A 27438-nucleotide genomic window follows, 5' to 3' on the forward strand; every position below is an offset into this window, starting at 1 on the left:
TTGTTAACAACTTGACCTACATTATTAATATGAATGGTCAAAAAGTGGTATTTCTAATACACAGCCTTGAGGGACACAACTTGTGACAGGTAACCAGAAGAAAGACTAAATTACACACGGAAAGATTTTTTTCCGTATTCCTGATATTTTATGATGTTTCACTTCCTGCTTCACAATTTTGAATAAGATCCTCAGGAAAAATGGTTCCTGGAAGCTGAGAACAGAAATGGAAGTAAGTCTGCAAAAGTACTGAATCAAGCATCTGATGATTCTTCTTGATATTCTGTAGTTCTTGATATTCTTGATATTCTGATATTCTGTATCAGAATATCAAGAAGATATTCTGTAGTTCTTGATATTCTGGCTGGAAGTTTTCCACTTCCTCCACATATGAGAGCTGGGCAGTAGAATTAAGTGGTGATAATATGCAGAGTTCTCCAGCTCAAATACTCTCATGGGAAATTGAACCAACTTGTAAATGTTTGGGGAGGCAAAGTTGTGCATGTTCACTTTTAAAAACCATTCTCCTCTTAAAAGCTGTAAGCACACTCTGCTGTTGCCAGACAAGATCGGTTTACTTTTCTGCACTGATTTAGTTTTCACTTTTTTTTTTGTTCTGCTAAAGGACTATTTTAGCACAGCTCACTGAGAAATCATGAAAAGAGGTGCAAAGAAACAGAAAACGTCATTTTCACACTCGCTTAATTATCGCCTCGAACTCTCTAAAGAGCAATTTTCTAAGCAAGCTTTAATTAAACTTGGTATTGTCACTGAAGGTGTTTTACATTTCATAATTAAGTTTTGTAAACCAAGTGCAGACAGGCAGTGGACTGAGAGCTGCAGTGTTGTCTGTGGAGACATGTAAACTTTATTGACTCTTAGGATAAATGTCCCAGTCGAATGAGAGACACGAACAGTTAGACTCAAGAGGGTCTGGAGACATGAAGCATGTCCAATAAATAATAAAGCAATGTTTTGAAAAAATCTACCGAACAGGATTAGAGTGTGTTCTAATTCTGGAAGAAGCTCAGTGTAAACGCTTCATGACTGATTCAGCTGTTTGTTCTGTTGATGTTGCAGGAATACAGAGTACATGATGACTGCTGCTCCAGATATAAGAGAGATAATTCAGATAGAGAAGTGGTTTAAATTTGCCTTTTTATAGGTGCTCATTTTTTTTCAGACACATGAGCATGACAACTTAAATTTTTTCTAATGGTAAAATATTATTGGTTTTAAAACTAATTGAATGTATACTACTTCCAGAGCATTTATTTGAATAATTTAGTAGAAAACCAAGTTAGTTTCTGCAACATATGGTGCTGCAGACAGTCCATCCTCGTGTGAATTCAAAACTGCTTTCCTTTGCGATAAAAGTTTCCTCTCTTAGCCACAGTAGAACCTGATGTCAAATTAGAAATATTTAAAATATTCTTGATGTACTAATTACGAAGAGTTCACCACTGAGACGCCTGGGTTTTTCTGATGATGGAATCAGAAACTCTCTTTCACCTTCTACACTTTTTGCCTCCTTTTACTTTTCACCAGAAACGGATAAAAAAACCATTCCTGACCTTTGCATAAATATTCCTGTTTTTGCAGGTGACAAATCTTGACTCCGTCATTTTGTATTGTTTGCCCTATTGAAGCTGTTAACAGGGTGACGGATGTAGATTTTTGGGTTTGACCCAGTTGATTTCATTTTTGACTAATTCTGCCTTTTAAGCCTAAATACTATAAAGAATGTGCCAGTGATTTTAAATATGACTGAAAATGAAATAATTTCATTATGCCCTTTAAATGCTTCCTAACCTTATTTGACTTTCACAACGGGAAACATTTTTGTTTTTATGCTATATTCACTACATGCAAATACAACAAAGAGCAGTTATAAAGAAAGTGATGAAGCTTCAAAGTATCTTTTAAGGTTTATGTTTTAATATAAATATTAGTTTGTATGTGTTCAGCCAGCTGTTTGAAGCTTTTCCCTGTTTTTAACAACTAATCTGTGCATGTGATTCTCCCAGTTACTTCTGGAACATCTGGAATGCCTGGTGTCCAGACACGAGCGGTCACTTCGAATGACGGTGGTCAAGCGTCAAGCTCAGTCCCCCTCAGGGGTCTCCAGTGAGGTTGAAGTCCTCAAAGCACTTAAGTCCCTTTTTGAACACCATAAAGCACTCGACGAGAAGGTACATCTGTCACCAGCCGTGCATTAATTTCACTTCTGTTGGAGGAAAAAAACATATTTTTGTATATTTGTAAATGAATGCAGAATATTGTGAAACAATATGGGTTCCTTATATATTTTAATAGAATTAATACAATTATTTCAGATTTCAGAGTTTTTAATTCAGGGTTGAAAAGCTCAGAACAAGAAGAAATTACTTTTACAGTCAATCAAGGTTCCTTTTGTGACTTCAAAACCACATTTAAGAGAACAAAATAATTTATCTCCTGCCGTGTCAATCAAAGCTTACCTAGGTTGAAATTTAAATAATCGATTTAAATGAACATTGACGTAAATATTGTTTTCTATTTTAATACTTTCAGGTCAGAGAGAGACTACGAGTGTCACTGGAGAGAGTCTCTGCCTTGGAGGAGGAGCTAACAGCAGCCAATCAGGAGGTAACATACTGTGAGCTTATATGAAATAACAACTGTGCTAATATTTAAACAAACTTACTTAAATACACTTTCATTGAGTCGTTGAATGTTTGAATGGGTAATGAGCTGCAGGCCAGTGTATTCACTTCAGTTAAGACTTTCTGCTGGTTCATCTTATTTAGTGCAAGAAATGCTAGAAATAGAAATGAGAATGAAATGAGAAATGATGAAAATAAAATATGCATTTTCTCATATTACAAGTCAATGCATCACTGAGATTTCAGGTGAAAGACAAACCAAGTATCTGTGAAGTGGATAGTAAGTTTTAATTTGTTTTTACAAAATGCAATGTGCTTCAATCAGATACCACTGAAATAAAATCTGGTGCAGCCAGTTGCAGAAAGCATTTAATTTCACTATTAAGGACTTAGAAGTTTGTTTGAGCAAAACGGCAAAATATTTTTTTTGTGCCTCATGCATTTTTGCACCAATGTGTATGCTTTTTGTGGTTCTCACATCCTGACAGAGATTTGATAGGAAGGCATAAAAAGGAGAATATAAATGAAAAAAAAGGCAATGAATGTCGATGCCAACTGTGGTCAGAGAGATGTGTGCTAATGAGTGTGCAGGTGTGTCTTTAGTAAAAGCTGAAAAAGTATGGAGACCGCAATCATAGTTGGAATAAAAAGTGTTGTAGAGGAGATAGTTTGAGCTCAAGTGTGTGTGAAATCAAAGATGCTTTTCTGAAGAAGTGAAAGTAATTTGACAAGCCTGTAGTTTTTAAAGTTTTTTCTTCTTTTTTCCTAGAAGAAACTTGATTTTAACCGAGCATTTGAGGCCCTGACAGACACGGCGGTAGGAAATGTAGCACCATTAGAAATTCTCACACCACTGAGCTGAGGTTAGAAAGCCTCTGCAGTACATCCTGGAGCTTCTCCCTTATATACGGGTAGCAGCGCGCGCCAGCTGTGGGCAGATGAGTGATTGGGCCTCGAGGCGGCAGACAGACGCTTGAACTGGCGTTGCTGAATAGAAATGTCTCACTTCAAGGGCTCCAGGGAGGCGTGAGCAAGCAAACTGGTAATTGATTTTGGATGGAAGTCTTGTATGAGTCCCATTTTCCTGCGGGCATTTTCACAACACTGCCGTGCCTCATGAAATCAGCACCTTTGACCTTGTGCAGTCACAGGTGCTTCAGTGGCCAAACACTCATTACTGCAAGGGATTCTAATTTGCTGCTATCAAATCAAATGTTATACTGGATTTGTTGGTAGCTATTGGAAGATACAATTAAAGGAATGAGGTTAACGCTACATGTTTAGAATTGTTTTTGTTTGTTAAAGTGAAACTTTGTCATACACAAAGGATGATAGGATTCTTTCTAGGATTCTCATTGTTCTTAGTTGATAAAATTAAGGTGTACATTGTCTTCTGCTCACAGACAGAGAGCTGAAACTTTATTTATTTAAAATTGTCTTGCAAAGCTGGTAAGTTTTCTTTAATGCTGTACACAGACAAACCTTGCAGGTCTGACTCCTGCAAAGCATATTTTTGTATTTTTAAGGAAAGATATTGTGCAATACTTTCCCTGTTTGTTTATTTTTTTAGGATCTTTCTGATCCTAAAGCAGAGACCCTCAAATTTTGTTGATATCAAGCTCTTATTTTGGACTTTTAATTTTAAAAATTTCCAAAAACTTTCAATTTCATCTTTAAAGTTTCTTATGGATAAAGTACAGTATTGGTAACAGTTGATTACAAATACCCTAAAAAAACCTGGCAGTTTAGGAAAAATAAATGCATTATTTTTGGCATTTCTAGTAACAAGTTTATTTGTTCAAGTCATCTGCATCAGACCTGAACATTTTGTGGTCTCCTTTTTGATATGAGGAAGCATTGAAAAGCCATTGATTAATAATAAATCTAAGCAGTAGATGACACTGCTTGGGAAAAAAAATCAGTATTTTAACCTCAACATGAAACCAGATCCTGCAGAGGATTCAACACGTTTGAAGTCATATAATCTGGTTAGTCCCACTTACATGTGGAGATCTGATTAGAGATGAGCAAATACCATCTGAATATGGAAATTGTTGAATATCTGAATATTTAGCCTTCATTTTCACAAGTTGTTGTTGAAAACAAGATGGCCATTTATCAAAACAGTCATATCGCATGTGAAATCCAAGTTTGATATTGGAATATTTAACATTTACATAGATGTAATCAGATTTATTTCCACTGTGCTACCTTTGAAATAACCCAAACGTAGCACAGGAAATCAGAAACAACTTTATTTTGACTTCAAGGAAAATGTTTTTGTACGAGGAAAGAAATTGGGGTTATTTTTTTCCCATTTGTGACCGATTGTAATTTAAGTAGACTGCTCCAGATTTCATGCTACTAGATGGATTCAATCTTCTTCAATTCAGCAAATTGCTTTGCAGAAAATCAAAATCACCCTTCACTCCTTCTAATAATTCAAATTTCTCCTTCAACGCGCTACTTCGGACATTTCTCTGTTGTAAAAACAGACAATAACATCAAATTGTCGCTTTTTTTCGTCCTTACTATTTTATCCCTTTCCTCTTAATGAAGATGGATCAACAACATCAAAAAGAAGTAAAAGGCAGCCTGTTCATTTTAACTTGTCGGTTCTGTTATTTTTGAGCTGGAGATGCATGTGCGGTACTCCATTCATTATTTGTTGGGCTTTCATCTCAGGGGTGGTGTTGGTGTTTGATCTCTGAGGTGGAGAAATTGCAGACGATCTCGGGATCGTCGAGGAAACAACCAGAGACGTGGTTCTGACCTCATTAAAATTAATGAACACAAATGCTCTGTAGTGTTTTAACCTTCATTGTCTGAAAGCAAAGAGGTCGTTCCACAGACTTATTTACGCTCCTGAGTCAGTGGCGTAAATAAGTTTACAACACAATGTAAATAATTGTGTTTATACCCTTGATTATCCTCTAAAGGAAAAGTGCATAACGCAAAACATGACCTTGTTTCTCTAATATTACACTGTAACGATCATTGTGCTTTTGTGCAGAATGACGTGTTTGAAACAAAACATTAGTGATGCTGGGAAATCCTCAAAGAAAAGCCAGAAAAAACAGAGTTGAGCCCGTTGAAAGCTTCTGTGAACTGAGAGCACAGAACCAGCCTGATGGAGCATTAACGTTCTCCCAGCACATCTCATGGATTGTTGTTGGAGCTGCTTCTTTGCTTGCTGAGGGATTATAGTTGAATAATGTGAGCCTTTTGTAGCTGAAGTGCTTTTGTGACCTTTACTGTAAGGAGGATGCTGGGGGTTAAAGCAAAGCAAGAAGCACAAGCAGGAAATGATCAGAGAAACGGACGACTTATGCAACACGGCAAATTACTTTGATCCTTGCGTCATTTCTTCCCTTCTGTAAGCATCTTCCTTTCTTTTATTCCTTCAGATATTTACTTCAATATTCTGTCCTTTCTTTCTTTCACACATTTTTTGTTTCTCCCATCTTTTTCACTTTTTTTGTACCTTCTTCAAGTCTTCCTACCATCAGTCTCTGCCTTCTCACTGCTGAAGTTTTCCTCCTCATTTACAAAATTCAAGAAAAGAAATTGAAGAAATTCCTCTCCTGTTTAACCACAGAAAGATTTCTTGCTGTTTAATGATAGGATATTAAAAGATAAAATGCAGCAGAAGCTCCTCAGACTTTTAGACTTTAGCACAGACAAAGGTAGTAATGAGCCAGGAAATCCAGCTGCATTCAATTTCAGCACTAACTCAACTCCTCCTCCCTGAAAGGAGGTTTTTCTGTTTACTTTGAGAAAACTGTTCTCCAATCTATAGCCTTACATTGCTGTTTTTAGGAGAATTATACTAGGGCTCGGGTTTTTACTTCTGCTCTGCTTTTAGAGGTGCAAAGAGATGCATTCAGTTTGAGTCTGGAGGTAAATTTAAAGGATTTTGTTCAACAGATAAAGAAGCACTTTGTAGATACAGAAGATATGTGCAGGAGTCGCTCAAGAGATAAACATTGTGTCACTATAGAACTGAAATTACTGCGATTTAATGAGACTTCCAGCTTCATTGTTCTGTGAATTCCTCTGCAATGACCTGCTATAATGTAGATGTTCTACTAGCTGATTGTGTAATGAACAGTTTTAATTTACCTGTGTTTATGATGGTACAGATTGTGGCCTTACGAGAGCAAAATGCTCACCTTCAGAGGAAAGTTGCGTCCGGTGAAGGAGGGGATGACCTACTGGAGGGCAGCGAAACACAACAAAAGCTCCACGGCAAGGTGAGTCTAAATAAAATAAACCATACTGTGAGACATTTATTTAAAGGGAATAAAGAAGATTTCAAAATCCAAATATATTTCCTTAAGAGATGAATTTGTCTGTCTTTTAAGAAGGGCTGGTAATCTTCTTTTAGGGAGCTGACAGGAACGTCTTTGTGCACCAAGCAGTCAATAAAAACTATTGACACTCGTCCAACTTCTGCTGCATTCATTAAGAGGACTATGAACTAAATTTAGGCAGTTTTCGAGCTGTAACTTGATTTTAGCATAATTTATTTGACATCTTGGTCAATGAAATCCACTTTAAAGTCATGATCGTTCTTCCCTCCTTTACTGAATGTAAAGTTGCGTCAATTTGTAATAATAACTTCAAAACTCATGGAACTGCATCTTGTTTCACTACGCCACACAGATTTTGTTTTATATCAGCATTATCAGAACTCCAAACCTAATATATGATGTTAAAAAATATTTTCATGCACACAGGCAGCTGGATAACTATTCAGCTGCTCAATAGGAAGGCTGTTACTTGGCTGGTCCTCTGCAGGCTGCAGCTTGGGGGAGGAGAATAGGCGGGTGTGGAGAGTAGAGAGATGAAGAGTTTGCATGCTGAGGCGAGAGGTAATGAGAAGACGGTTATCATCTGCTCTGTTCTGTGGAGATAAAATAAAGGAATATAAACACAGGCTGTTTTCTGCATGTTAATGTTTAGCTGCGTGTTTCTCATATGATGCGACGAAGGCAAAGTTTTAACCTTGCGATGATGGAGAGGTTTCGTCATTCAGCATCACTGCAGTCACAAGGACTGACAGAGACGCTGCTGCAAACACCATTAGCTGAGAGTGACAGCCTGTCCTGTGATGTAAAATATACATGGCTGTGGCCTTAATGTGGCAGGTAGGAAGAGGTCAAGGGCAGGAAAGGTCACGCTTTCTTTCGGTTTCAGAAATCATTAATACTTTTGTTTTCTGTTCTCACTCCTAATTCCTTAAGTGTATATCTTATTTTGTCTAACAAACCTTTATTGTTATGAGGTAAAAATAAACTTTTATGAGAGATAGACGCATATAGAAGTTTCAGTTGATGGATGGGGAATTTTATACACATTTTGCTAGTTTTGAACCAAAATCAACTTTTGAAATGTGACTTTACTTTGTAAACTAACTAATCTCTGTAAATCTAAAAATGTGCTCAATAAAAAAAGAGGCAATGGTTCAGTTTGGAGATGAATCAGTCATCTTCCATTTGTTTCTGGTGCTATGCTAATGAGTCAACTTCTAAACAGCTTTCAATTTAAATAAATCAGACATTCTCCAAAAGTTTATGGTTAGGTTAAAGCATAATAATGTGAACCTTTTCTTATTTGTCCTCAAGATGCTTAATGATCTCTACTCAACTGCTCAGCATAGGTTGAAAAATGTCAGTTCTATTTTATGGAAGGTGTTTCTTTCCTATGTTGACCTTATGCATGTTGTATCTGCCTCTAGCGTCTGTCGAATGGCTCTCTGGAGTCGGCCCGCGAGGCGAGCCAGGTGGTGGAGCTGCAGGATCTGCTGGAGAAGCAGAATTACGAGCTGGCCCAGATGAAGGAGCGCATGTCCTCTCTGTCCTCCAGGGTGTCCGAGGTGGAGCAGGAACTGGAGACTGCCCGCAAAGACCTCATCAAGTCAGAGGAGATGAACAACAAGTACCAGAGAGACATCAAAGAAGTAAACGCACATACACATTCATACACAAGTGCACACATAGAAAAGAGGGAAACATGCATATTTCTAAGTTGGGGAGGAAAAAGACATGACAGAATCCTTGCAGTGGTGTGAAAAAGCTGACATATCAAATCAAATGTGTCCTATATAAATGGACATTTTTCTCACTATTTGAAATTAAATTAAATTTTCTCTCTCTTAGCCTAGTAATAAAATTTATTTTTCTAAACGCTAGAATACATAGTTTGCTGAAAATTTGGCCTGTTCCTCATGGACTGATCTGATGCAACATTTTAAGGTGCTTAAATGTTGCTTTATAAGCCATAAGTCCGTCATTAAGTCTTCCCCAAATGGTTTAAAGCCACTTTGAATGTCCACTATGTTAAAATATTTCACAATCATTTTCTCTTATGGTATTTAGCAAATATAAATAAGTTTGGCCATGTTTGACAACGAGAAAGTTTATTTATTCATCTAGTTTTAATTTCAATCTCTAAATATTTGCATACCTTCTTAAAAATGCTGTAAAATGTCTACATTTCTAATATGTTAAATTCTAGTTCGTAAATATTTAACACAATGCAACATACAGCAGAGAATATGAAGAAAATAATTCAGAAAATAGCTGACAGCACAATAACACAGACATGTACTTGTTCACTGTGCCTATGTATATAGGCTGATACCTCTTTGAACTATGACTGAAATTACTATTGATTACCAACAATGCAGGCTGAGGCATTTATTGCTGCTTTATTGGAAAGACGGCTTGTTATCACCGTTATCTGTCTTTTCTGAGAGCTGCAGCATCTGTCCACCCTTGCAGGATGACTATTTCTTGTTGCTAAGTTGGGAAAACAATGTAAGCTTTTTTGTCTCCTGCAGTTCTTTGTGCAGAAAATGAACTCATAGTCTTTACGGCAGTGCTGTCACTGCGAAGCAGAACTCTGTTGCAGTTGCATTCACATCTGTGTCTCTAAAAGTCTGATCTAACACAGAAGTAAAATATAAACACCAGGATCTTGTTCTAACTGATAATTGTGTGCAGGTCATGTGCCAGAAGGAGGACATGGAGGAACGCATCGTCACGCTGGAGAAGCGCTACCTGAGCGCGCAGCGAGAAGCCACGTCTGTGCACGACATCAACGACAAGCTGGAGAATGAGTTGGCCAATAAAGAAGCATTCCTTAGACAGGTAGGTAAAAACTGCTGAGGATCTAAAAGGGCTCAAAGATCTCGGTAGACTCTGAGGGCAGTTTACTATGAGGTACTAGTGGTTTGGTTTTTCCCTGAGGTTGAACTGTTACAGGGTTTCTTGACATTGTGTCAGGTCATTACAGAGTAATCTGGAGCTGCGCACGTGTCTTATAACAGTCTGATCACTACAGAATGAGATGCGTTATAAAAGTAATCCAAAGTTTTCAAAGTCACAGATAATCTAAGTGTCGAAGTACTTCAAGTCCAAATGGAGGTTTGGATTCCTTTTTGTTTGTCTTCATCCTAATGAAACATAGATTTGAAAGAACATTTATTTTATTTTATTATTTTTTTTGCTGGGAATGCTGGTTTGCAATAGTTAAAATTTTTCAGAGGTCTCATCAAAATGCACAGTACTGGATCAGCTGACTCTCACTTTTCCCAGTGTTTTCTGCATGCTTGACTGCTCATTATTCTGCCTTTAGGTGTTAATGTGCAACCTCTATGCAGAAGCTCAAATTAGTTTTACCTCACACCATATTCACACAGCTGAGAATACTTATATCAAATTAAATCATGACAAAGCATCTGAAAACTTCAATATTTTTGGAATTTAACAGTGTTTAAGACATCAGAACTCTGTATTTTGAGCTCCTGACAGTCTGTGCAGTGAGTCCATTTGTCCTGTTGGCAGCAGATGAAGCCCAGGATGCCCACTTATGTTTGAAGATAAGGTGTTGTGGGAACGCAGACTTGGCCCTGGGTCCAGAAACGTGAAGCCATGAGAGGACATGGCAAGCAAAACGGCCAAAAATACACGCAGAAGCTCATCTGCGGGGCAAGTTACAAACCAAAAGCAGACTGCCATGATTCCCCAGAGTGACCTCATAACTGATGGGACTCCAAACTGAAAATATCACTGACACAGAAACAACACATTCTTGGCCCACTCCAGTCAAATGATTGCATATTGAGTTGCCAGGCTTGATGCTTATGGGATCAAATCATCTGTCACTGAAAGCAAAGGCTGCCATCCGAGTCACAGTCATGCTGCTCAGCGCTCCATAAAGAGCAAGGACAAAAGTCTCGACACACATCAGGGAGATATGTCACTCAGCAACACTGAGCTTCATTTGTGTATTTATGAGAAACACCTTATAAAAATGCTTAGTCGTGGAAAGTATCTGCTAGTTATAAATTGCAATTGGCGGATGCAGAGTTGCTGCACTTAAGTAGCTGTTAAGTGAAAGAAGACAGATAAACATTTGTTTATTTATTGTTTAAAAAGTATCACATCAGAAAAGTCGGGGATTAAAATTTAGAAAATTCTTACAATAGATCAAATTCTACTCATGTGTTAGAATGGTCTAGTCAAAGTCCTGACCTACATAAACTTGAAAATTAGCGTCAAACCTCGGAGTCTAACACATAGATGCTCTTCTATATGACTGAAAGCCTTTGAGCTGTAATTGTAATTTTTAAAACCTGTTAAAGGACGTTAATCATTTGTGGTTGTATTGTGACAAAATGTGAACATTTTCAAAGAACTATAAATTCCTCGTCAAGGCTGTGCAGACCCGACGGATCAACCAGAGCTCTGCATGTGCTGCTAATAAACACCGACTGAAACAAACGGCGGTGCTTATGTGAATCCTGGTGTTGCTGTTTGTGTCCAGATGGAGGAGAAGAACCGGCAGCTGCAGGAGAGGCTGGAGCTTGCAGAGCAGAAGCTGCAGCAGACCATGAGGAAGGCGGAGACGCTGCCAGAGGTGGAGGCAGAACTGGCCCAGAGGATAGCCGCCCTCACCAAGGTAGGAATGCAAACTCGTACGCACATTCCCACAGACACCCTGACCTCCAGATGCTCCTGCGCTGCCGTGTGTCACGCCACATTTCAACGTGTTCCTTCTCCTCTTCCTCGGCTGCATAGTCTGACTCCAGCTCCTCCTCCTCCCCTGATGATTATCACTTTATTATGGAAGCTAAGCTTGAAGACATGAACTCCATTCTTAGGAAGGTAGACCCCTGGGGAATTCCAGCTCCTGTAGTGAACAGTGTTTAGTAGCAGTCGGTCACTGGGATTCTCCTCTGGCTGTTCGGCCACCAGTGGGACAGCTGCATGGCTCGCCTCACTGGAGCTCTTACTTTCCTGTGCTGGAGAGGCTCTCTTCCTCTTTTATGCAGTCCTTTTCATTGTGGTTGTGATCTTGTCCCCTTTCACTCTTCCTCTCAGATCGCTCTCAATAGTTATGCTTTTTAAACTGTATCTGATTCTCACTTTCTGGTTCAGGGCTTTGCTTTTGTAGTCGTATCTGCTTTTTATTTTTTCTGCTGCCCTTTCTGCTCTAAACAGGCCCTTCTTTCTGTCCCCTCTATGTTTTAATCCATCTGTAGGCGGAGGAGCGTCACGGGAGCATTGAGGAGCGAATGAGGCACTTGGAGTGCCAGTTGGAGGAGAAGAACCAGGAGCTGCTCAGGGTGAGTCAGTGCGGAGGAGTCGTGCCAGGCAACATTAACCAGGCAGACAGTTTGATGTGACAACAACCGATGACACATTTTTCGGATTTATCACCACTGAAGCCTGACCAAATGTGTGGTTCACACTCTGCTGAAAGAGTAGTCCTCACAAATCATCCAGCCATGTCAAATTTATTTTAGGATTAAAATCTTCACAGCATTTCTGTAACACTGTCACAATATGCTGCATCATACAGAAATGCCAGACAGTTTAAAATTGATCTTTTTGTCCCTTTTAACACCATTTTGAATAAGTGAAAACTGAACATATATAGAGTGCTATCCACTTTTTTTCACCCAAAGTACATATGTGTAAAAAAAGTCTTCCATAAATTGGGTAAAATGTTATTTTGTTGTTTAGTAGATTTTCTCCAGACCATTAATCTTCATGGAATGCATATAAATTTATCAAATTCTGCACATAATAAGGTTTGTTGGTCTAACCAGCATATAAGGCAAACAAATAGTTTGGTTAGAAAATCACACAAGTTGAATTAGTTTATTTAGCTTTAATCAAACTAGCAAGTGCCAAACTTTAAAGGCTAACGTCATTGTTGCCGTCCTTTCTTTTAGTTTTCCAAAACATAAAATGGGTATTTTAATGATTTGACCTTTTTAAATGAGGTTTTGATGATTAAATGTCTCCATGACACCTACTGCTCAGAGATAATTGATGTGGAGTGAAAATGAAACACAGAAATCAGCAGATGACATTCTAGGATATAAAAAAATATTTTTAGAAAAAGAGCACAAAACAAGCTTTTCCATGGAACTGCAATGTAAAATGATTTCTAGAAAAAGTATTAAAAATACAATCTTCACATCAAAATTTATAGCCAAAGGTATAAATACATCTCTTCTCGCTGACACAAAAAAGTGCATGAAAATAAAAAAAATAAAAGTGAATATTTCCAAAATATTATTGCAGGTATTTTTTAAAAACTGGTTTGAAAAAAATTACCCAGTTCATTCAAATGATTAGTTCATTTGTCTCCTACTAAGTGAAACTTGCCAGCAAAAAAATGAAACCTTTTTGAGTTTGTTGTTTTTTTTGTTTTCCAACTAACTTATAAGTAATATAAGTTAGAAGAGATCAGACTTTTCACAAGGGTCACTAAAGCGCAAGAGGTTTGACATATTTTTAAGTTTTTTTGATGAAACTTACAAAACCAGTGACTCAACTCAGTTTGGTCATTTCTGTGTTTTACCCTCTAGGCACGGCAAAGAGAAAAGATGAACGAAGAGCACAACAAGCGACTCTCAGACACGGTGGATCGACTCCTCACCGAATCGAACGAGCGCCTCCAGCTTCACCTGAAGGAGAGAATGGCAGCTCTGGAAGAGAAGGTCTGCAGACGCCTGACAGCAAAGCGTCAACTCATTCATATCGGTTCTCAGCGACTGATTGTTGCTGTTTGGTCTCGTCTTTGCAGAACATGTTAATTCAGGACTCGGATGGATACAGAAAACAATATGAAGAGTCTATACATGAAAAAGTATGCTGCACTTTTAAATTGATTTTAATCAGAAAAAATAAGCTTAGCAACAATAACAGTGAAATAGAAAGTTGTCTTGTAAGTCTTGTATCATTGAAAATGATGATAAGTTTGTTTTGTCCAGTCTCAGCTGGCAGAGGAGATTGAGAAGCTGAGATCGGAGCTCGACCAATACAGACTGAGGGCGGGATCCCTCACAGAACCCACGCTGTCTCGGTAGGTTGCTAGTGTGAATCCCTTTGTGTTGGGCCTGCTACATACACATGCTGCCCTGTCACTTCTCTTACAGTGAAACATGTACGTGTGATCTAAAGTGTTGCATATCTGATGGATATGTTGCTAATCTAAGTAAACATGCAGAAGGAGTTTTTTGTCACAGTTTGTATAGGGTGTGTTTATTGTAACATGCAACAATAGGTTAAAGATGCAGTTTAAGTGTGAAGATATTAAATTATATATTATCTCTGTTTATTGGAAGCATCTGATTCGCTCCATTACACCACAGTTGGCAATGCTGCTTTTGCTGATTTTCTGGTAATTCTACAGATATTTCTTTTATGCACCATGAACTTTAAATATTAGAAGGCTGGTGTGTTTACATCAGCAATGCTAATGTAGGCCATAGACAATTTAAAGGCACAGACCATGAACATTCATTCTGCTTGAGGGAGGTTGTGATTGGTTTGCTGCCTGCTTAACTGAACATTTTCCCTCTCTAATCTTTCATTTTCCACCTCACTGCTCAGACAGTTCCTTGTTTAGTGATTGGTCTAAGAGCAGAAAACAAGTTCAGATGTGATTCACTTTAAACACAAGTTGGCTTTGTTTTAGGGTAACAATGCAGAGAAGTTGATTTTTGATTTAAATGTGCATTTTAGGTCTCATCTTGACACATCAGCTGAACTTCGTTTCTCGTTGGGATCTCTGGCGGAAACCCAGTCGGACCATTACCGCTCAGCCAAAGTCATCCGCCGGCCGAGAAGGGGGCGAGTAGGTCTACGGGAAACAAAGGTGAGGCGCATTCCCTGCAGTTCACCTGCAACTGTTTGCTTTAGATTAAAAAAAAAACATCAAATAAAAATATACAGCACTCTGAGGGAAGAGTTCAAATAAAACTCACGTAACCTTTTCCCAAGAATATACGTTTTTTCTTGTTGGAAATAATTTTGTTTCCATGTCCAGGCAAAATCGCTTGGCGAGCACGAATGGCGCTCTCAGCAGCTTGGAGTTCTGGGAGGCCACCACTTTGAGAGCGACACCGAGATGTCGGACATCGACGATGACGACAGGGAAACGTTATTTAGCTCCATGGACCTTCTCTCCCCCAGCGGCCACTCCGATGCACAAACTCTGGCCATGATGCTCCAAGAGCAGCTGGATGCCATCAACAAGGAGATACGGTACCTCACACACACGCTACTCAAGAATTATTTTTCAATTCTGCTCCATTATTTTCAGAGTAAGTTTCTAACTTCCTTTATTTTCTTTATTACTTCACCATTCAAAGAATAGATCAGAATATCAGCTTTCTAGCAGATTAGCATCTATTAATTAAAGTCTGCACACAAGTTTGTGCTGATTTCTACATTTTATATTTGTTAGTAAATACGGTAATGATCTTTTGCTCTCCCTAAAAACAATACCAGAGATTTCATGTCTTCCTGACAACATTTTTTGGGAAGTGCTCTGCCTCTTACTTCCTAGTGCTGTAATAAAAAGGTGCTGATCAGTATTCATGGCCTGAAACACAACTTCACTTTATTTCAAGGAGTGTCAATAAGCTTGTTGCTGATTTGCATTCACCCCAACAGAAACGGATCACCATTCCTTCTGCAGCCACTTCATTTTAGTCTGACTGAATGTAATGATCATGAATCCTCTGAGTTTTCCTCTCAGCTAATTACAGAATTAGATCCTGGATATACTTAAAATGGATTACCTTACGTTTAGCCCTTAATTAGTTCGCCTTCAGTCTGAAGGTATTCCAGGACTTTTGTGTTTTTCAAAGCACACCCTGAAGACCAGAACATAACAGTAAATTCTGGAACAATCTCGCTCTCTTCGCATTAAGCCCTCTAAATGCGCACAATTTACCACAACAGGGACTGTTATTACCAACTAAAATCCTCATATGACTGCTTTACGTTCTCTTCTACAAAACATTTACAGCACAATAAATGCGCTCCAAATCGTTCTTTGTTCAGGCTGATCCAGGAGGAGAAGGAGTCGACAGAGCTGCGAGCGGAGGAGATTGAGAACCGGGTGGCCAGCGTCAGCCTGGAAGGTCTTAACCTGGCTCGTATGCACCACCATGGAGCCTCCATCACTGCCTCAGCCACCGCCTCCTCCCTGGCCTCATCTTCCCCACCCAGCGGCCACTCCACCCCTAAACTAGACCCTAGAAGTCCGGCACGGGACATGGAGCGCATGGGAGTGATGACTCTGGTAAGACGCAAACTGTCGCACCAAAACCTTTCCTGTCACAGGAATATATGCCTTGATATAAATTTTTTTGATTATATCTGAAGTTTCCTGTGTCTTCATAGATATTCCTCATGAAATTACAGAAGATGTGAGTAAATCTAGTTGCTCTGACCCTCAAGTGTAATAAGAAGTTTCAAGGACTTAAAAAAAAAAAAAAACTTTTAGCAGCTTGAAAGCAAAATGTTTTTCTTCTCCCAACACTGAAGTTTAATTAGCTGCTGCAGATAGTTAATGATAGATAATAGTATGAAGTTTATGTCACATCCCCCTCAAAACTGTAAGGGGGATGTGAAATAAAATATTAAAATATTCGCCCTCCATCATTTATATTCCACCTTAGCTGTGACTTTAACCATTGCTGCTAACAAGAGTCCCTCAGTGCTAACACAGGTATTCAAGAATGTTGTTACTCAGTGTATAGGGTGATTTAAAAATAAAAAAAGATGCAGTTTTGAGTTCAAAACTGGCTGGTCATATATCAGGAACATTCATGATGAAAATCAGACAATTTCAAACTATTTTTTTGTTAGCAGTTCCTTTAGGAAGAGATGTTCTGCACATCGGCCTGCCTACTGACTGAAGGTTTCAACAGACCAAAAAGAATAAATAGTTCTAAAAATAAGAATTTAATGCAAATCCACCACAGCTACACAAGGTTATGATGTGTAAATTTATTTATTTTAAAGGCTTTGATGTGGTTGATCAAATGACTGGTTTGGCAACGGCTCATAGGTTTCTACTAGTGCATGATGTTTATATTCAGTGCCAACCTTTTTATATGCCGTTTACCGTTTCATCCTTGTTTTCACACATGCATACTAACACATCAACATTATCATCCTTTTTTTTATCTCTCCATTCTGCAGCCCAGTGATTTGAGGAAGCACAGGAGAAAGGTACAGGCAACAGCACATCTGATGAACTCATTTACACTCAGGTCTCATAGTTCTCTTTAATGGCGGCTGTAATGGCACCATGAAGGAACTGTTGGCTTGCTTGCAGTCAGGTATACCTGATTCATGTTGCTCCGCTTTGTCCTCGTCCCTCAGATAGCGGCAGTGGACGAGGATGGCCGAGAGGACAAGGCCACCATCAAATGCGAGACGTCACCTCCTCCGACGCCGCGCACCGTACGAATGACGCACACACTGCCAGCCTCCTCGCACAACGATGCACGAGGGTACGTTTCTTTGCTCAAATATTTATGAATAAGACTTGTAAACCTTCCTTTCTCACCAGCGTTGTCTATTTAAATTTTTGCCCTCAGGATTGTGGCTTCTCTGGAGGCTGAAGCCAGTGCCCTAAGTAGCGTAGCCAGCAGCCAAGACTCCCTGCACAAACAGCCGAAGAAGAAAGGGATCAAATCCTCCATTGGACGATTGTTCGGCAAAAAGGAAAAAGGCAGACTGGCACATCTACACAGACAGGTCATGGTAGATCCACAAGGTCAGTGATGCTTTCAGAATTTTGGGTACAATTTAAAACATATTTAAGTTATTTCAAGCTTTTTAACATAGAAGAAGAAAAAATGTGAATAATATAAAAGATATTGAAGCGCTTCAGTTTTTGATTGTGCTAAGGGTTTTTTGGGTGCATACAGAACAGTTTGAACCTTTGTTTAGAAATTATGAAATAGAAGTAAATCACTAGTTTAATTGAAGAAAAACTAGAAAATGAAAAGTCTTACTTTTATGCCTTTTGGTCCTTCTTTGTCACTTTACTGAATGGTCATGATTGGGAATCATTTTACCCAAAGATCTAAATAAACCCATGTTCTTTAAATGTCAACATCGAAGTTAAATAAGCCACAACTTAATTGCATGGCAAACATTTTAAATTATACTAATTATACAGAAAATTGAAGTCGGCTTCTGTCTTTAACACGTTGCTTAACGGGCACCATGTGAGGCTAAAGCGAATGATTAAAGCTATAAATCATCTCACAGATGGTAAACGTCTTACACAGGAAATGAGGCATGATATCTTTGTTTGCCTATATAAAATCTTAATTTTTGTGCGTGACATTAAAAAAGACAACACAAGTGGGCTCTTAGTGTTGCTTCTGTTAATGTCTGCTAAAAATACAACAGTATCAGAATATTTAAACAAAAAAACTAAATAAATCATGTATTAAAGTTCTGGTTTTATTGTGGGATTCACATGAAGAAACTAATCAGTAACAGTAGTTTGATGAATACCTTGCTTATCTAATTAAATGTTAAAATTTACTGTTTCTTCTTTTTTATCAGCCACAATGATGGACCTCGACGGGTCGGGCCAGGACATGGGGGTGGGCAAGTTGGGCACTCAGGCTGAGAAGGACCGCAGATTGAAAAAGAAGTAAGATCTTGAGTTGCTTTGACCACCATTTTAATTAGAAATGTGTTCAAATGTGACCAACAATAGCACACACTCTCTTCTTAAAATACACTTCCTGCTACTGAGCAGTCAAATCTATTCTTTAAAACACAGCCGGCCTCTATTTTCAGCGTTTACCTGATCTGCTAGCACTCATTTCACTGTATGAAATAGTAAATCCGATGTTGGGAACAGAGTCGATAGACAGCAGAAGCCGGATCGGTGTCCAGGAGCAGATATCAGTGTTGCTGTATTCAAACACAGAGTCAGAGTCAGACTATTGATCCAGCCTGAAAAGCCAATTAATCCCATAGAGGTGCTCTTGTCAATTTGGAAGCTATAGGCGGCTTTCCCAACCCAGCACTCATAGATTACACTTCAGAGTGTTCACAATATGCAGTATGTGTGTGATTGTGTGTGTGTGTGTGTGTGTGTGTGTGTGTGTGTGTGTGTGTGTGTGTGTGTGTGTGTGTGTGTGCATTTGCCATGCTCCGGTGCCAAATGATGAATGTCATTTGCTCGAAGTGCACATTCAGTTGTCATGACAAATAACTTTGCCTCCCATGTAGTTGGTCAATATAAAGTGGTTGTTGTATGACAAATGTGCTGTTTTCCTTCCACCGCACCGACTTCTCCATAGCGGCGTCCGGGACCCGGGCCTCGCCACCACCCTGCATCTTGGTGCCTCCTCCACACTGCATGCCATTATAAGCTGCCTGCACTTTCTTTCCATTTCAGCATCTTGATCGATCAAACTAAACGCTGCAATGTCATTGTGGACTAGTTGTGTATTTTTCCTTCAAAAAGTAACTGAGCATTTGAATGTAAGGCCATGGAAGTTGGGTTTGGGGGTGTTCTTGTTGTTTCTCATTCCCTCTGCTGCACGAGATTTGTAGAAGATGACATTTTCTTTCACTGGTCTACAGATGCTCCTGTAAAACGAATGTCCTCCATAGTGAGACGTGTTTGCGTGTGTGAGTGCGTGTGTGTGCATGTGTGTTTTTAAAGTCATTTTGTTAATTGCCTTTTATCTCATTAACATTTGTGTACTTTTGTCTCCCCGTCGCTCTTTCTCCCCCTCTTTCTCTCTGACCCTTCCTCTCCCTTTCATCATCCTCTGACTCTAACAAAGCGGGTAAGTTGTTGTGAGGATGTCTAACTGACCTCCTGGATATGACCGTTGTTTGAGCCATTTTTGCGCTGTCTGCCATCTCTCCTGTCTGTCCAACCATGTCCTGAAAGAACCAGTGCCAAAGCTGACGTCTCTTATCTATCTACCCTTTCTTTGTGGCTGTTAACGAAGCCATTGCTTTCTTTCTGTTTTCATTTACCATCTGAAGATGTTTCTTCCTCCCCCATCCTCCTTTCTACAGCTCAATGGCAGCTGCGCCTACGGCAGGACAGAGGTTGTGCCGCCGCTAAGACTGGGGTTTAATTTTCACACCCAAACTCTCTTTTCTCCTTTTATGTGTCTCTCTTTTTCTGTGTGTGAAGTAACCAGCTGCAGAATCTGGTTATGGGTGTGTTTTAGGTTTTTTTTTTTTTTTAGTTTTTGATTTATCATAACTTTTTTCTGACTTCCCTCTCCCCAGCTATGTTCAGTGGATGTATTTCACCATGCATTAGCCGCAGGCTGAACATAAAATATCAACTATCTCCCTCCATTTGCTCAGTAGATTAAGACGGTGAATGTACTTGATTGTATTTGGATGAACACATTTCTTCTACCATCTGTAGGCTTTTTGTTTTCTGTGTATAGTGCCTTGCAGAAGCATTCATGCAACTTGAACCTTTTTGCATATTTTTAATTCTACAACCTCAAATTCAAATGCATATTATTCAGATTTAATATGATAGATGAAAAATTATACATATTTAGCATTTTTCTCAATAAAAAAAGCTTGAAATGGAAAATTACTTTTTGTCATTTAGTTATATATTCGGAAGTGTTCAACTGTTAGTTGTGTCATTCATTACATACATTGCATTTTTGTAAAAATCCTCCCTATGTGGAACATTTTAAATAAAAAAAAAACATTCTGTTGAAGTACCAGCCCTGGTACAAATACAGCTGGCCTAAGATGTTTGCTGGTGGGCAACAATTGAAGACGTCTCAATGGAAAACATCCATCTATATCCACGTAAATACAAATGCACGCCACACCTTTTAGATTTTTATGTGTGAAAAAAGAGAGATTATAATTCAACTGTAGTTACTATGCACTACTTTGTGTTAGACTGACACATTTTGAAGTTTTTAGCTTAAAAATGAAAAAAATGTGAAAAAGTTTAAGGGGTCTTAATACTTTTGCAAGCCCACTGTATGTTGTGATAAAGCACCTTTTCAGTGTATTAAGGCCTTTAATGCTTTGGTGCTACATATATCATGTTTATTTATTTACCCACTCCTTCAATTTGTCAAGCCCTTTGACAACACACCTAAGGAATGGGTTGTTGAGTTTTTTTGTTATGAAATGTGTTCACAAAACAGAATAATGATTTATTTCTGTGTGTAGGTATGAGGATGTGTTTGTAAGTCGCTTTTGACTATTAAACAACACTCCATCTCAATGTGGGAGGATTCAGTACAATGCAAATTGCCGTGTGCATGACAAACTAAGGGGATCTATTCACTGCTTCTAGTCAATAAGGTGCAATTTACATCACGCTGACTAGGTCGGCTCCAAGTGAGGCAAAGCGGAACCTTACTCAGCTCTCTCAGGATGCACTTCACCACCTGCTAAACAAAACCATGGAGCACAGCCCAGAAAATCAGAGCAAAACTTGCACATGAAATACCCTACTGCATAATTCAAACACTGGAGCAAAAGTATCTTTGCACAAGTACCAAAACAAAAAAATCAGTATCAGCAGAATGAAGTGAGTGGTTGAATTGGGAATTTGGAAATCCTGGCTAGATTTGAGGTGCGTTATCTACTGAGCAGTGAAGTGTCATCCAGATGGATGTTTGGTTTTATGCGCTGTTAGCCTCTTTTCAAGAAAAAACTCATCTGGTAGCTTAACATATAATGTCTTGTAAATATGTTCATCCATGTTTTACTGTTTCTTTTTTTTTCATGTTACAACAACAAACAATGTATTTTGTGGGTGGATTTTGTACAATCAGCATTTAGTGGTGCATAATTGTGAAGTGAAAGGTTTACTCCTTCAGTTTTTTGTAAGATGTTCAAAGCTAGGGACTTTGTTTATGACTTCATATATCATCTACCCATCACGTAAAATCTCAATAAAATACATTGAAGTTTAAAATTGTAACATGTCAAAAACATGAAGAGTTTAATGTGTAGGAAATATTACTGAGCAGTAGCATTTTAATGCCTGTGTGTGAGTGAGTATCTCTGAGAGTGCGGATAGATTCATGTGCCTTCTCCACTCTGGAAGCACAGAGATAAATGATAAAGCATTGCCCTTTTCAGCATGCTTGGTGTGCAGGCTGGTCTCGGAGATAAAACGAGCTGGAGCGCTAACCTCTCATGCACTGAGCACACACAGGAAGAAAAAACTCCATGCGCACAAGATAAAAACAACAACAGCAGTGTTACTGGAGAGATTTGGGTGAAGTGTGTGAGGATGCAAGCATATTTAGTAAGACGTGTCAGACTGCTCAGCTGTATGTTCGAGACGTACAAGTTCACATGTTCACTCGAGGTCTCCTCTGTCCTCAGGCACGAGCTTTTGGAGGAGGCAAGGAGGAAAGGATTACCGTTTGCGCAGTGGGACGGCCCCACAGTTGTAGCCTGGCTGGAGGTAAACATCATTTTATGTTGCAGGTAGAATCAGACATGAACCTTTTCAACACTTTGCAGCTTTATTTACGGTGGGGCAGCTTCCAGGATTGTGTTCAAGGGGTAAGGGGAAAAAACATCAGGGTAGAAAGTTCCTCCAGGAAAGACCTTGGTTTGGAGAAAGTTAATATTTTTTTGTTTGACCTTTTCAACAGTCTCATGGTCCACATAGACGTAAAACAGAAAAAAGACATGATAGATTTTATGAAAGATTTGCATACCAATGATTCCACAAAGCCGACTGGTGTCGTAGCACACTTTTAGCAAGGCTTTTTTTTGTTTTGAAAAGGCTTTTTCAACTTATCTGTGCAAAAAAGAAGGAAAATCCAGCAACTTATTGACAACTTCTAACTCTATTTTTCTGTTTGAAACCCGCAGTCCCTATAGAAAGAGCGCAACTCTTGCACTGAGTGGGTGTGATTTGCTTCCAATAATTTGATAATAAAAAACAGTGATTTAAATATATTAGTTTAATTCATGGCATTCCTTAAAATAGAAATAAGTGTTGAACAGTGCAAAGATACAGCCTGGTGAAGACATTTTCACTCCTCCCTTTCCCCATAAGGACAGAGTCGAATGGGATTATGGAGGCTGGCGGTTATATTTGTGAGCTGCAACATTTATTGCAAGCATTACAACTTTTACTAGGAAAGTTGTAATGCCAGATAACATGGTCTAATTCTCACCACTCTGTTATTGTTAAGATAAGATGGAAAAGCAATGGACTGAAGGAACATGTTGATATTTAAAGGACACTTTCAGCAGGAATTTAAATAAAAAAGACATGATAATCATAGAGTATGAAGTGCTGGAAAAGAGACAATATTCAAAGTCATTTCTGCTCAAATTTAAACAGCAGTAATATATTGACTAATATGTTTGAGCAGCTCATATCTATATGTTAATAAATCACTTGTTAACGAAACAGTTAAGTGACATTCAATGATTTCCTCATCGCCCTCCCTGTTTTCGCTGCAGTTGTGGCTGGGAATGCCAGCCTGGTACGTGGCGGCGTGCCGCGCCAACGTGAAGAGCGGCGCCATCATGTCTGCGCTTTCCGACACCGAGATCCAGAGGGAGATCGGAATCAGCAACCCACTGCACAGGCTCAAACTTCGTCTGGCCATCCAGGAGATGGTCTCCCTCACCAGCCCCTCGGCCCCACCCACCACCAGAACCGTGAGTCACGGTCACAAACGTTTGTGGAAAGTTGCAACTGGCTTGAAGGAAGAAATAATTCATAATTCCTGGAAAACAGTTTAAGATTTCTTTGCAAAAAAAAATAAAAAAAGTCAAACAGTAGCTGAGTTTATAGCTCCCTCTAGTGGGTTAAGCCAGCATATCTCATGACAAACTGAGGTTGAAAGCTCAGAAAAATAAAATGGAGCATTCTGACTGTAATGTGTCAGTGTTCCAGTTACCTGCTGAACGTCTCGTTCTTTCTCACAGCCTGAATGACCTACAGACAACTCTGAACATGTCATAGAAGATATTCCATTTAGTTTTACTTTCCAAATGGACAGGCATCAAACAGAAAACACAGGTTGAGTTTTCTGGGCATCGCCAATATTAATACTAACAGGGTCCATTTTAAACGTTCACAAAATCTAAAAGTTAGCATTTTTGCATGCAACCCCCGTAACTAAAATGCTTGATCACTTTTTGACTCTTCGTTCGTCCCCAATTGTTTAGTTACTGTGATGGTACTCATCTCCCAGGTTCCTCTTTCCTTTCCCATCTTTTTACCCATTTTGCTCCAGATTTCCTCAAATTTTACTACACATTCATATTCATACTAGTCATATGTGGCGCCTTATTTTATAGGTCGTTTCTGAACAAAATGAACAGTCAGGGTCAGACTGAAACAGTCGATTGAGACTGAACACCCTTGTTAGATTTTTGGTTTTTAGTGCAATTATTGTGATTTTCAACAGCACAGATCCACTGGCAGATTCAGCAAAATCTGATTAACTTATTTTTAGAGAATTATTTGTTTTTGTTGGGCCCCTGCTGAATGCAGTCACAGATTGTCTCACTGAGGAAGTGGATGGTGAGGGATGAGTAACATGGCATCTTTTTCTTTTCATGCAATAACGTTTCTTTTGCATGGCATTGTCTTTACCTACATTACTTGATAATACGCGAGCATTGAGATGTTCTGTGCTGTGCTGTGGGGTTTTTTTATTTTTATTTTTTTGTCCTTTGCATATTTTCTTTGACCCCTGGTGGGTTTCATCATCTGACCATGATGCTATAACACTATTGGCTTACAGTGGTGCTGCTCTTCTTCTTTAACACTGCTTGCCCCTCCTACTGGACCTCTACTACCACTCTGTCTCTTGGGCTTCGCCCGTTGTAGCCATCAGGCAACGTATGGGTGACCCATGAGGAGATGGAGACCCTGGCAGCACCTTCCAAAACGGTCAGTCCCTGTGTCCCTGTCAGCCATTTCTTCCTGCATCAGTTAACATCGATAGTGATCGACAGTTGAAATCTCTGCTAAAACCTTTGTGTTAATAATTTCCTTTAACATTTGAACAGTATTTTTTCCATAAATATGCTGAGTTCATTTTCAAGAAAGGCGATGTATACTAGGTAAGATAGCAGGCAGTTTCCATTATGTAAAAAAAAAAAAAACACGACTGCTAACCTAGTTTATTCAAATTGTGTTTCCAACCCTAAATGAGCTTGATCTATCATTTTTTATCCAGTTTTTAATGAACATTAAGAAAATGTTGAATGCAAATGGGGTGTCTGTCATAAAACTATGTACAGTAGATGAACGGTATGCAGATGAATCATCCTTCATATGTCACTTCTTAGGGAAGGAACTTTGCTTATTGTCTGAGCATAAAGCAATGTTTTCAAAGCAACTACAATATTTTTTTTTATTCTGTCCAGAAAATTGCCTAATTTTGTTTTTTCCTTCTTTTGTACTGTTGTGTCAGAAATCAGATTCTGAAGAGGGGAGCTGGGCGCAGGTAAGGCCAAAAGCTTTTCATCCCGTATCTAAAAGTCATTCAGCACAACTACAGAAAGCGACGTCTTTTATTGACCTTTTTCTCGTTCCGTCTCAGACTCTGGCTTATGGGGACATGAACCATGAGTGGATAGGAAACGAGTGGCTGCCCAGTCTCGGACTACCTCAGTACCGCAGCTACTTCATGGAGTGCCTGGTGGACGCCCGCATGTTGGACCACCTCACCAAGAAGGACCTGAGGGTGCACCTCAAAATGGTGGACAGCTTCCACAGGTACCTCACTCAATAAGAAAGTAGAATTTCCTTAATGAATCTTACTTTGCTTATGTTATCAGTTGTTTGGTTTCTTACAAAAGTTTCCAGCCCCTTTTGTCACATCTTGCACTGACAGCCACTTTTTTTATCTTAGTTTTTTTGTGAAAAAGGTTACAAACGTTTTTAGCACAAAGTGCAGTAAGTTTCACTGTGTGTGCCTTTTCTGACATTAGAACAAGTTTACAGTACGGAATCATGTGTCTGAAGAAGCTCAACTATGACAGAAAGGAGCTGGAGAGACGCAGGGAACAAAGTCAGCATGAAATAAGAGGCAAGAATAATCTTCAAACCGTTTCTGTCATGATGTTGAATATTGTTTTTTCACTAAAATTAATGTTTGCTTCTGCAGACGTGCTGGTGTGGAGTAACGAGCGGGTCATCCGCTGGGTGCAGAGTATAGGCCTGCGGGACTACGCCAACATCCTGCTGGAGAGCGGCGTGCATGGAGCTCTGGTTGCTCTTGATGACAACTTTGACTACAGCAGCCTGGCTCTGCTTCTCCAGATCCCCAACCAAAACACTCAGGTACTGCAGATGCTTTTATCCACTGAGTGAACGTTAATTATGTCGACCAAGAAATATGGAAAAGCATTGATTTTAAAAATGTGAACCGTTATCTTTGTCGGCACATTGAAACTTAAAGCACACAAGTGCTGGCATTGGCCTTCAGAAGCTGGCGAATCAAAATCAGAACAAGCCGATCTGCCAACTGTCATTCTGGCGCAATGCCCTGTCAATTTTCACTCCTCTCATTTAAATGGGTAATTTTTACATCGTAATGTGTCGGCTGCCTCTGTTGCCACGCTGCTGAAAATAGCTGGACTTGGGAAAACTAGCACATGATGTAATTTGTTTTTTTTGTTTTTTTAACTCATCTTCCTTCAGGCACGTCAGATTTTGGAGCGAGAGTACAATAATCTGCTGGCTCTGGGCACTGACAGGAGACTGGATGAGGTGAGCCGGAAGAAACATAAAGCCCTGCAAAACGAGTCGCCTTACAACCACAAGCAAATGTATTTTGTGTGGCAAACCAGCACAAAGTCCATTCTAATTTATGTTTTAGTACAATGAATAGAAGACAATAAAGTTACACTACTGCTTGTATGCTAATGAGCTTTTTAGGGCTGTAATATGTTCTGCTGTGTTTTCTAGCTAGTGAGACTTGTTAAAAACAGTTTGAATAATAAGATTCATCTGTACGGTCTAATAAGTTGCAAAACATAAGGAAACCAGCATATTTACTGAGGTCAGTTTGACATTTAGAGTAACATCATCACCCTCCAGTGTTTCACAAAAGGAATCACTGAACTTGATCCAAACTAGTCCATACTAGGGAAGTGAAAGCAAAAACTAGAAGGGATGAATTTCTACAGTTTATTGGGAGTATTTGGAGTCTTGTATATTCTAAGAACATGTTTTTATTTTCTCTGTTGATCAGTGCGACGACAAAGACTTCCGGGGTCCCTCCTGGCGGAGACAGTTTCCTCCGCGGGACGTCCACGGTATCAGTATGATGCCTGGGTCAGCAGAAACTCTTCCAGCTGGGTTCCGTCTCACTGCGACGTCCGGTCATTCCAGAAGACTGCCCCCTGATGGTAGGAGTCAGATTTTCTTCTGTCGGCTTGACTTAGTCCATAAAATGCCTTAATCTGGATATTTGAGTGAAGCAGGCGAGTTTAAA

The 27438-nt window shown here is 39.2% G+C and overlaps 1 protein-coding gene across 9 annotated transcripts in view; it reads left to right on the top strand.

The window, feature by feature from the left end:
- Positions 1-27438, top strand: part of ppfia2 (PTPRF interacting protein alpha 2) — a 107131-nt gene that overhangs the window by 75951 nt on the left and 3742 nt on the right. For 5 of the 9 annotated variants that reach the window (XM_055020360.1, XM_055020361.1, XM_055020362.1 and 2 more), the window contains 25 exons: positions 2028-2192; positions 2554-2628; positions 6788-6898; positions 8386-8607; positions 9653-9799; positions 11478-11612; positions 12196-12279; positions 13534-13665; positions 13752-13814; positions 13939-14030; positions 14693-14825; positions 14997-15214; positions 16019-16259; positions 17165-17194; positions 17348-17478; positions 17566-17744; positions 18548-18638; positions 22343-22424; positions 23441-23641; positions 24822-24884; positions 25411-25443; positions 25540-25715; positions 25931-26282; positions 26643-26711; positions 27196-27352. In XM_055020360.1, the coding sequence (XP_054876335.1) occupies positions 2028-2192; positions 2554-2628; positions 6788-6898; positions 8386-8607; positions 9653-9799; positions 11478-11612; positions 12196-12279; positions 13534-13665; positions 13752-13814; positions 13939-14030; positions 14693-14825; positions 14997-15214; positions 16019-16259; positions 17165-17194; positions 17348-17478; positions 17566-17744; positions 18548-18638; positions 22343-22424; positions 23441-23641; positions 24822-24884; positions 25411-25443; positions 25540-25715; positions 25931-26282; positions 26643-26711; positions 27196-27352 (3382 nt within the window). Of the gene's footprint in view, positions 1-2027; positions 2193-2553; positions 2629-6787; positions 6899-8385; positions 8608-9652; positions 9800-11477; positions 11613-12195; positions 12280-13533; positions 13666-13751; positions 13815-13938; positions 14031-14692; positions 14826-14996; positions 15215-16018; positions 16260-17164; positions 17195-17347; positions 17479-17565; positions 17745-18547; positions 18639-19788; positions 19792-22342; positions 22425-23440; positions 23642-24821; positions 24885-25410; positions 25444-25539; positions 25716-25930; positions 26283-26642; positions 26712-27195; positions 27353-27438 lie in introns of all 9 variants that reach the window. The other 4 variants (XM_055020365.1, XM_055020366.1, XM_055020368.1 and 1 more) reach the window with 2 other exon arrangements.

The sequence above is a fragment of the Poeciliopsis prolifica genome, unplaced genomic scaffold (assembly GCF_027474105.1).
Source record: "Poeciliopsis prolifica strain line A6 unplaced genomic scaffold, Auburn_PproV2 SCAFFOLD067, whole genome shotgun sequence".
Lineage (NCBI taxonomy): Eukaryota > Metazoa > Chordata > Actinopteri > Cyprinodontiformes > Poeciliidae > Poeciliopsis > Poeciliopsis prolifica.